General features: G+C 28.5%; 1 protein-coding gene across 1 annotated transcript; it reads right to left on the minus strand.

Moving 5' to 3' along the window:
* Positions 1–5,509: 5,509 nt before the first annotated feature.
* LOC109802226 (uncharacterized) lies at positions 5,510–8,358 on the minus strand. Its single transcript, XM_020363496.3, has 2 exons — positions 8,023–8,358; positions 5,510–6,131 (listed from the first exon to the last, which is right to left on the minus strand). Exons 1-2 carry the CDS (start codon positions 8,195–8,197, stop codon positions 5,908–5,910), a joined length of 399 nt encoding a protein of 132 aa, XP_020219085.1. The 5' UTR covers positions 8,198–8,358; the 3' UTR covers positions 5,510–5,907.
* Positions 8,359–12,182: the final 3,824 nt, after the last annotated feature.

Raw genomic sequence — 12,182 nt, forward strand, 5'->3', positions numbered from 1 at the left:
GGACATATTCTCTCTTTTTATTTACACTCACTTTTATTGCCATTCAAACATTAATATAATTTTTTAAGCTCATTCTTATATAATTTAATAATTATTATATATTTATCTTTATAGTTAAATAACAGTATAGAGTCAGTGTATGTATTAATTTATTTTATAAAAAACACTTCCTCTGTTTACACAAGACTAAATTCTTTTTATGTTAAACAAAAGTAAAATTGTTTCCTTTATCTTTTAAATTGAATTAGTTACTTTAAAATTTTTAATTTAAAATATTTTATTATATATAAATTAGAAGGTAAAATTTAGATAAAATTAATTGAGTGTTTTTAATATTCTTTTTATATGAAAATTATAAGTTTCACCTTACTTCAACATGAACGCTAATTCTAATCGAAGTTTTCTATATATAAAAAATGCATAAAGAAATCATCCAAGTTCTGTCTTAATCTCTTTGTTTTCAAAATGATCCTCTTGTTTTAGCATTAGTTTTGTATTGAATTAAGATTAAGATTGCAGGATTCACTACTTCGATTGGTTCAAGACATGTCATCAGATGTAATGTAATCTAATTTAAAGCACTTTGAGTTACTAATAAAAGAAAAAGCACTTGTTGGACCTTTTTTATTTCCTGTTTTAATTGTAATAAATTTGGAAAATCATTATAAATATAAAATTAATCTAATCATTTTATATTGATATCGATTTACATAGTATTATAACCGATGTTTTGTAAAATATTATTTTAACTTAACTAAAAATGTCATGTTTTAGTCTTTAAGAGTTTACAAGTCAAATGGTTAAGAGTTGATGGTGAAATTTAAAAAAAGAATACTAAAAATGTCATGTTTGAGTCTTTAAGAGTTTACAAGTCAAATGTTTAAGAGTTGATGGTGAAATTTTAAAAAAAAGAATAGTTATTGTTCCGGTATGTCTAAGAATCTCACATCGCTTAGGAGTCGAGGTTAAGGGTAGTTTATAAATATCTTCCCTCCTTAACTTATCGAGGCGCTTTTTCAAGGACAAAATCATAACGGCCCAGAGAATATCAAAATGGACAATACTTCAAATATGTTAACCCTAACAATAATAGTGGACTTACGGCAAGAACATTTATCATATAATGTGATCGTATTGATTATGTATTCAATATAATGTTCGGATACTAGTGGTCTTAAATAAAAAGGTCAACAAGATATAATTTTGAAATATAAAAACAAAATTAATAAATTGTAAATACATAAAAGTAACAATATATAATTAAGAAGACAATAAAATAAACAAACTGATATGATAACTTTTTTTTTTTTAAAATGACGTAAAGGGACAAACGTTCTACCACACAAAACAAATAAAGGCGAAAGAAAAAAGATTAATGTATAAGAGCTGATATACGTCTATTGAAGGATTTGTAAACCATTTCTTTTATATTTATTTTATTTTATAAATGTTTATGAGAGTATTTAACCAATTTTATATAATATTTTATAACCTGTTCTGAATTTATCTTCATAATTCAAATACAATCTATTACTTAATTTATAAAAAAAAATTATTGGAAAATATTAAAATTCAAATTTTGTCACCAACAAAAATATTTTTTATTTTTTATTTTTTTTCTTTCACTCTTTTATTAAAATTAGATTTATATTTTTTTTATTATTCTTTCCAAAAAATTTCGTTTTGCTTTTTTTTAAAGTATTTTTTCCTCTTTATTTTTGTTATCTTCTTCCAAAAAAATTATCTCTTGTTCCAAAATTCACATTCTCCTATTATTAAAAAATCTCATAATTTTTTTAAAATAATAAATCTGAAATAATTTGTTATTGATATTTATATAATATTTTATTATTAATTTTATTTTTTATAAATTAAAATTAGGTGAATGGTGACTAGTAGTTTTTTAAGTTTTAATATTATTGTGATGTATAATGTCATTTTTAAAAGTTATTTAGTTATATTTTATATTTTGATTTTATTTTTAGTGAAAAATTAATTTTGTAATTTTTAAAATAAAATATCTTATAAGTGCTTAAATAATGATACATTCAAACACTTTAAAATTGTATAAATACTTGTTAAAAAATATAATAACTTATTGAATTTTAAACTCTTATATAAGAGCTTGTTAAATAAGATTTTAAACAATTTATTTGTCCAAATAGACTCTAGATACAATTTAGAAAAGACTTTTGAGAATTTTTCTACTAAAAATAAAGAATAGACTTGAATATGTTTTGTCTCTTAAATTTAACGTAAATTTATTTTTAACTCCTCAAATTTAAAATTAGTCTTTTTAATACTTATAATTTCAAAAATATTGTTTAAGTTCTTATACTCAAATTTTGTTTGAAAATTCGTCAAATATTATCGCATAAAATATACATACTAGTGTCTTTGCTAGTAAAAATATCAAATTAAACTCAATTAATATGATATAATTGTTTCAATCTATCACTTTTAAATATGATATTAGTAACTTGAAAGATTAAAACAAGATATTTGAAAATTATATAATTAAAAATAATAATTTTAAATTTGAGGGACTAAAAATAAAATTATCCTAAACTTGAAAGACTAAAAATATATTTATGTATAAAGAATATTTTTTGGTAGAGAAACTCTTAGTAACTTTTTTAATCTTATATCCAAACATGTTTTATGGAGTAAATACAACATCAAGAAAGTCAACTAAAACGCAAATATATGTCTTTGATGTGACTCCTTCAAAATGTAAAGCATGTCCCAAGCGTTTTGCCTTTACATGGATAGCATAGTCAAAATTTCCTTCTTTTTTTTCTAGAATAATTAGTTTTTTTTTTTTAATTCATAAGCACTATGTACACAAAAGATCCATAATCATCCGTCAAGCGTCTATACAACCATTATGTCATATCAGAATGACATAACCAAAACTACTCCATCAATTATATGATCTTCCACCAACTAAACAAGCTATCTTGTTAATCATGTTTTACTTCCATACAAAATATGATCATTGCAGTTTCAACCACAAGAAAAAAGAAAAGGGTAAGCTAGTGAAAGAATAAACAACAATAACAACAACAAAAACTTGCAACAACACAACATAAACAACTGAATCAACATTCAATGCAACTCAACTTAGCAACTTTCAACTTGTTAACAACACCATCATACAAATATCAAAGCAACTTACAAAACAACTTAATTATCATAAACACCTTTAAAAAACTAATATGTTGTCACATATATCAATTACGAAGATCTTTTACAATAAATGTGAGTAATTTAAGTAACTTGACTCTATCAAACCACAACGTTTGATCTATCATAATCAGGTCAAGTATACACAATGTTAGGCCTCTAAGATTGTCAAGTATACAACTTAAATTGATTTCTTAAATTTTGTCACTTAAACTAGGAAAGTCTAATACTACTATCAAGATAGAATAAGTTAGGTATGAGTCTACCATGGCCTTAGCATGCATAAACTAAGTCCCATATGAGATTAGTTTATTGACTATCCCCAAGTATTATGCACCCTTCTAGTATTATATTAGGGATTTTAGCCTTCAATCCTATAACTTACTCGGTTACTCACTTTATACATGTCTGTATTGATCTTTCCCACATATAAATTTCACATAAAACCTAAAAGAAACAACTTAAAACAACTATCTATTCAAAAGTCAACTTATTGAAATATTTTAATTTTTAAAATAACGTTTACTCTCCTCTAGATTTTATATATCTCAACTAATAAATGTATCTTCACTATATGCCTATCAACTTAATAACTTAATCAACTATAACATCATGTAATTTTACAACTTTATTAGCTATCAACTTACATAAATATTATAACTATACAACTTTAACAACTTTCAACTCACAACTCAAACAACTTCATACATTATCACAATTCAATACATAATGAAATAACATCTTACAACATTCATCATATCATTGAATTATCATATTTCGATTAGTAAATAATGTAAAACATTATATTTCATCAATTAACCAACACTCGAAACCTTTCCTTGTGCGCCTGTTGCTATTGTAACAAAGAGCTTTCTATCTCGTCCACACCCACACTAATCCACCTACGCTTGATGGAAAAATTCATGTTCAATCTCATTTCAAGCAGAGAGTCTTTACTTGATTGGCACCTAGAGTCACCACACTAGTGTCCAACATTGTCTAGGCAAAGATTCTCTATCTTGATCACACATGACGCCCCCTTCCATTAGGTCCCAAAGCCACCAAGTTAAAGACATTCTCTCTCTCTCTCTCTCTCTCTCTCTCTCTCTCTCTTCATGTTTAACGTTATTCAAACCACATCTGATGTGACCAAGTCAGAGGCTTTTTCCTTTACTCACACTTGATGTTATTCAATCTATGTTCAATGTGATAAAAGTAAATAACCCCTAGTTTGAGTCACGTTTGGCATCATGAAGGTGTGTCCAATGTGATAAGCATTTTCACACTTGGCAGAGTCTCATTTTGGCTCAATCCGTCTAAAACTCAAAAGATACCAACATGCAACACATAATACAACATTTAGGCATCATAAACAACTTGAATTCAACTCAATACATAATATGCAGCTATCAAAATTCAAGAATCATCATGTTCTCTTTAAATACCACCAAGGGACCAAAACTCATTTACAATCCACTAACTCATCTTAATTTCAACCAAACCAACCATACATGGATGAATTTAAACAACAAATCATGACAACAACACAAAAATAATTAATTACAAGCTTTCCTCATCTCTAGTTGATCCAAAAACAAGAAAAGGAGGAGAAGATGGGAAAACAAAAAAAAAAAAAGAGCTTGAAAACTCCACATGGTTCTCAACTTGAGATTCTTGGCTTTGGAAGCTTCGAATCACCAACTCAGCCTCTCACATCAGCCATAGAGAAAGATAAGGAAAGGATTTTCATTAAAAAAGAGTAGAAGGATTCTTCAAGTTGTAGAGAATTTGTCTCTAACTTCTCTTCAACTTTTGTTAAAACATGAATTTATAGATTTAAGTAAAATCTTATATACCTTTATTTTAGTTTATTCAACTAACTCTAACAAAAAAATACTACCACAAAGAAAATTTAACTTTAGAGTCCATTAACCCTCAAAGCTCTAAAATAACAATTAATCACATAATTAATTAATAGCTAGACAAAATCACACAATGTTATATTTATTGTTTTGAACTGAATGCCATCCCTTACTCTAAAATTTTATATACAAAAAAGATATTATATTCAAACATCAACTTTAATATAATTCAAAAATACTTTCAGCAAGTTTGAAAAACTTGCATTGTAATCCACCCAAAACGAAACTCGAATTGTCAGCTAAATTGTTGAACAAGTGCCCAATTTTGGGCTCCTTAAAGAAAACTATTTTCAATTTCAAAGGTTATTAGTAAGGGTGTTTCTGTAAGAGGTTGAAATGAGATTGAAATTAACCTAAACTCGTAATATTATGATAAGAACAAGCTTACAATAGGACAAAAATAAGTTCAACACAAGAAAAGATTTACATACAAATAATATGCTCAAACCAACACAAGTTCAACAAATGAAAAAGCCTACGTACTATTAATGATGAAGCTAATACAATGGGACAAGGATTATACAATATCAGTTATCAAAAAAAGGTTTATACAATATGCTGTCATTTCCTTCACTTCCTCACTCCATATCCTGAATGCAGGGGATTTCTTTTCAAAATATTACCACAAATTGCCAAACAATGTTAACATATTATACATCTGAAACCAAGCTTTCTTCCTACTTGCAGCATAAGGAAAAAGTGAACACGTGGCTTCATTAGACAAATCCAAGTTGGTCAATGCTGGATTACTTGTTTTCTACGATGTTCAGATAAATAACTAATATATGATACATCATGTCTATCCAATCTTCTTTCTTTTGAAGGCCGGATGTATCATTTCATCAGTGTATGAATCCAACTTCTCAATTCTGGAAATGCAATCTTTCATCCTCTTCAAAACAATTGGCATAGCTGAGCAATTGCTTGAGATCTTTTCATTCAGCAATTTTACTTTCTTGGCAGTCTCTGGATCTTCTGGAGCAGATGAACTTTCTTCCCTAGAAATGTTCTGTTCTGATGCACCTGTAAAATATAAATCCAGTCAAGTCAAATACAGTGCCTAAAAATGCAAAGAAAACTTGTTGCACCTTGGAAGAGATAAAGAAATAAATACCATGTACATAACAAGACTTAACCGCCAAATGGCACCAGGATCGTATCTGAAACTTATATTGTTACTGTCACCTCACGTCAGCTGAGTGAATGTAACAGTAATGACATACATACAATCATACAATACCCATAGGAAAACAACTGCTAGCACTTAGAAGAAAAAAAAAAATAGAGCGAAAGATAAAAAAGACATTAGCAATTAAGGGAATACAAAATAAGTTGTGTTCAATATGTACCGGCCAGCCAGGAGGCCAACCTAAAAATACCTCATGCTCCCATGTCCTCATCTACAATGCTCAGTCAGTAGCAGTTTTGCTGTTCATCTTGGTCTACGGCTCGGAAACCCCCCACCCCAATTGCCTGACCACAGGACGGAGAGGCTGACATTATCTTTGCAGAACCACACAAACTTGTAGCACAAAGGTTCTAGAACTTCCCCAGACAATCTCTGACACCTGACAATCCAGGTGTATGCCATTGCACACACGTGCACACACTTCCATCCAACATTGTCACAAGGGAATACACAGCCACATCACAAAGGAATGCCACTCTCAAACATGTTGCAGGGGATAAAGACAAAAACCATTGGTAGACACTCGATATGAATAAAGGGGGGAGGATTGCCACCCTTCCTCAAGGTTCACAAGGTCAGACAAGCTGGTGAGAATCACTAGGGCGTTTTCTGTGGAATTTCCCTCACCCAGAAAGCTCCGTAGTAGTCTTTGGTATTTCCCAACGTGAAGACAAGATTTAACAAAATATCATCTGTCAGATGTTCATTCTATAAATATTTGGAAAATGGTATTTGTTCCTGCCCGTGTGACTATATTCAAAATGCACTTTGAAGTTTGAACTTTAAACAAGTTTGAATAGTTAATATGTTAACCAATGATGCCAAGAAGCTAATTTCAGTTTACAGCACAGAAAATTCCAAAGTGTATCTCATTACTCAAAAACTGGTTTGGAAAATATTTGAAGCCAGGCAGAGGCAGGTAATAGATCATGCAAACGATAATTGCTAAGATTATCTTAAAAGTTTTCCTGCTTAGTTCAAAGGAAATTATAACACCCCAGTTCATAAGCAGCTAAGTTCATCGTACATGCACTGCAATTTTTACATCACAAAACAACATGGCTTTAACAACATGCAGATGACCAAAATCAGCAACAACATTTGGGTTTTCTACCCTACAAAACCAAACCAACAATTACAGCCATCTAATCAACCAAATGAGCTACATTCTTCGTTCATCTAATCATGGCAACATATTTGCATTACCAAGACCAACCAACAGATTTCAGTTTCAATAACCAGTACTCAACAATATTCCCAGCAAAATGACAACAAGTACATAGCACTTCCCAGTAGCAACATTGGGTCTTAAAGGCCAAAAGCTTATGTGACCAACCAGACAAAAAAAAAAAAAAAGCTTCAGAAAAAGGACATGATAGAGCAATGAGAGTCAGCTCTAAAACACAATAAAGTAGCATTACCTATCGGAGCAATTACAACACCAACAACCATATTTGAGCTAATCTCAAACAACACCCATTTCAAACCTCATCATACTAAAAACTCACATTCCCAAACAAAAAAAATAAATAAATAAAAGTTAAATCTTTCCCTAAAAACCCACGCCCCAAAAAAAAAACGCACAAATTGAAGAAACTAACTTCAACCCCAGAACCACATAGAGGAGCATGAAACATAAATTCCACCCCACCAAAAAATGGTGTTGAATTCGATTAAATTTGAAAACTTGAGTGAGGAAAAGAAAAACCCTAGAAAGGGAGGTACCCGATGGAAGAAGGGGTCTGTGGGCATCGAGAATCGAACGGAGTGTGGCGCTGAGCTGATCCGGAAGCGTTGTACGGTATTCGAGAATCTTGTGCGCCATTTGCTCCAAATCAGACTCCAACCTCTCCACTTCCGAGTCTTCAGCTTCGTGAGTTTCCACCATTTCGGGAGCCATGGTTGTAATAAGTGTTAGCGTTTGTGTGTTGAAGTTGAAGAAGGAAGAAGAGCTTTCTCTTTCAAATTTTGAATCTATACTCTATAGTGTGTATGTATATGCAGAATCAGTGTAGATGTGGTACATCATGTTAACTCTCCTATTGATTTTACACTCCTCTGAATTTCCTGGGATTTTTTTGTATAAATTGATTTTTCTTTTAATATTAATAGTTTAGTATCTGCGATGCATAAAACTTATAATAAATTATATATTTAATAAATATTGTACTTAATATATATATTATTTAAATTTAAATAAATAAATATTTTAACATTAAATCACACTTTTGATTTTTTTTATATTTTTAAATAAAGATATTTAGTTTTTTATTTTTAAAGATATGAAATTTTAGTAATACTACTAATTTAATGTTTATTGATCGTTAAATTTTAATGTAGTGTGATGATTTGTTATTTCCTAAGAGACTTAATATTTTATAACATAACATATATAGATAAAATTTTAAAAAATAACATTTAAAAAATCCTTATTTGCATATATTTTTTTGAATGATTGACATTTATTTTATAAATAAAAATCTTATTTACATGTGTTTTTTTTATAAATTTTTTTATTTTTAAATATTATATTATTAAATATCATGTCACTCAAGTATAAAAATCTTATTTATTAGTTATAGAAAAATGAATACATTGATTAATTAACAAAATTACGAGTCAATTTTCAAATGATTTTTTTGGTTTGTTTGAGTGTCCAAAAATAAAGATAATTATCTTTTTTGGTCTTTGTGTATGTTATAGAAACCTTGAATTTTATGTAGTGTTTGTTTCTACTGATTTACTGTTCACGACAAACGAAAGGCGAAGAAAGTAGACGTTTGTTTCTGCTGATTTGCGAGGAAAGAAAGGCGAAGAAAAGCGGGAGAAGTTGCGTTGCCATCCTCGCGCTTTTGCAAAGAAAAGAGATGAAAGCCACGTAAGATTTGAGAAAATCCGATAATACCCCTGCCCCATGCATGCAGAGACTGTGCCATTGTAAGTAAGCTTCATTTCTTTATGCATGAGGGAGGGTAGGAATGAAGCATAATCGATTATGCATGACACATAATCGATTATGGGCTAGCATAATCAATTATGTGTCATGTAGGAATGAAGCATAATCGATTATGTTAGCCCATAATCGATTATGAATCGATTATGCTTCATTCCTACATGAGGCATAATCGATTATGTCAGCCCATAATCGATTGTGTCATACATAATCAATTATGGTGACATATTTTCGCTTCCAGGCGAAATCAGAACGGACTGTTCCAACACTGGATTTTATGAGCAATATGCGAACTCAGAACGGGCCATTCCACTTTGGGAACGGCTGTTTCACACATGGCCATTGTGGGTTAATTTGTAATCCCAGAACGGGCCGTTCTGGTCTGAGAACGGGCCGTTCTGGATATAAAATAATGTTAAAAAATATAATTATCATAATATATTTTGTTATTATTATTTATTATTATTAATATTATTATTATTTATGATAATTAGTATCATTATTATTTATTATGATTCTTAATATTTTTCTAATATTTATTATTATTATTATCATTATTTATTATTTTTTTAATAAATTATACCTATTAATATAATTTTATTGTAATTATTATTATTTACAATAAATAATATTATACTCATTTTTAATCTAAGAGTAAAAGTGTAAATTACATATTCATCTATTAAATTTTTAATTTTTATTTATCATTAAATTTAAAACAAATATTTAAATTAAATTATTTTTAAATTAAGATTTTATATTTATTTTTTTAGTTAAAATTTTTTATATTTATCTTTTAATTATAATAATTATAAACTTTTTTTTAACATAAGGGCAAAATAGTAATTTTACAAAATCATCAATTAAAAAATTCATTTTTATCTATCACATCAATCAATTCACTCACAAACTTTCTCTACACTTTCCACTTACTTTCCCTTAATTCAAACAACCTCACTTTTCACTCACTTTCTCTTCAAATCCCTCCTTTTTCACTCTCCCTTTTCCATCCTCAAATCCAAACAAAGCCTTAGGGATGGCAACGAGGCGGGTCGGGTACGAGTTTCATGATACCCTCCTCGCGAGTTAAACTCATCCCCGTCCCCATACCCGTAACCATCGGGTATGTGATTTTCATCCACATCCCCGTCGGGTATCGGGTATACCCGTACCCGTACCCATACCCGTCAAGTTTTTTATTTTTTATTTTTTATAAAAAAATATGATATTTTTAAATTATTTTTTTAATTACATTATAATTATAATTAAGTTATTTCTCTATCTCATATTATAATAAATAATCACACATAAAAAAATATTAAAATTCTTTAATATAATTAAATTGAAAGTAGGTATTAAATTAAAAATAGAAACGGGGACGGAGACGGGTACGGGTACGGGTACGGGACGAGTAAGTACATACCCGTACCCGTACTCCTACCCGTACCCGTACCCGATTTAAAATATCGGGTTTTACCCGTACCCGTACCTGTACCCGGTCAAACCAGGTATTCCCCGTCAAAGTCGGGACGGGTTCGGGCATTAGCTGCGGGTACGGCTATATTTGACATCCCTAGGGACAGTTGATTTTTTTTTCTCCTTCTTTTTTTCTTTTTTATTGATAAAAAATATCACTTAAATATAAATAAATATTATTAATAAATGTCAATATAACATGAGAACTAAAATTTCTTATTTTTAAAATTAAAGAGACAAAATATTTTTATTTTAAAATAAAAGACAAAACATACAAATATAGAGATCAAAAGTATAATTTATTTTTAAATATATAAACTATATTTTAGATTTATTATAAATAATTTATAATATAACACAAAATTATTTTTATTTATTGATAATTCACTATAAATATTAAAATTTAATTTATAAATAATTATGATAAATAAAAAATTAAATTAGATATAAAATATATAATAAAAAATCTCTCGTGAATGAAAAAATCCTAAAAATGTTGGTACACAATATGATTGTATTTAATTTATATATAGAGGTACAAAATTGGATAATACCCGTAAATAGTTTTTTTCTTTTTTAATAATCGTTATACAACTAAAGTTTTGATTTTTAGGTGGGACCGAACAATCTCTACAAATTTGGGTGTTTTTTTGTATCAACTATATAGCTCAGTTCAAAGCTCAATTTTAAAATTTCTTATTCTTCCCCAAGGATTTATAAATCATATAAAGAGAAATCTTACTGACACTTTTTTTTATCACATTTTCTATAATTGTTGAAATTATTTAATATTATAAAATTATGAGTAAAACTTGTTGAAGGTCTTTTTAGATTGGTTGGACAAGGGATCCCCACCAAAAATGCTTAACATAATTTATTAAATATAAAAAATATTATCGTTAGAAGTTTTACATTGAATAGAATATGAATTTTAATATAATACTTTAAGTGCTGAGACTCTTCCACCCAATGAATTAGTTTTTTGGGTTGAATTATCTTCATGTTTTTAAATTTTAATAATTGTTAATTTCATTGATAGTTGAATTATAGAAGAAAAAAAACTATCTATAGGCTAAATTAAGGTACAAATCAAATATTGATAAGCAAGTGAAGTTGTCAAAGAAAAAATGACTATCATTAAATTAGTGTCAGATAAAGTTACTGTTAACGTCAATCCTAAAAAAAAATTGACAATGTTAAAAATCCTACATTGAATAGAGTATAAAACTTAATGTGATACTTAAGCCTTGAAATTCTCGTACTTAATGGACTAGTCTTTTAGGTTAAATTCTCTTAATGTTTTAAATTCTTATTATTAGTGCTTTTATTATAAAAATATTATAATGAAATGGTATAAATTTTTTTTTTATAACTATACCATGTGTACTCATAATTTTATAATTACTTTAACAATCATAATTCTATATTTGTTAAAAAAAATGCTAGATTGGAGAGA

This window comes from Cajanus cajan, chromosome 4, assembly GCF_000230855.2.
Source record: "Cajanus cajan strain Asha chromosome 4, NIPB_CcT2T_4, whole genome shotgun sequence".
Classification (NCBI taxonomy): Eukaryota; Viridiplantae; Streptophyta; class Magnoliopsida; order Fabales; family Fabaceae; genus Cajanus; species Cajanus cajan.

Bases quoted from the DNA above. Each gene is read 5' to 3' on its own strand.
- LOC109802226 (XM_020363496.3), bottom strand. From the start codon at position 8,197: ATGGCTCCCGAAATGGTGGAAACTCACGAAGCTGAAGACTCGGAAGTG. The intron at 6,132-8,022 runs GTACCTCCCTTT...TATATTTTACAG, and splicing joins CAGACCCCTTCTTCCATCGG to GTGCATCAGAACAGAACATT.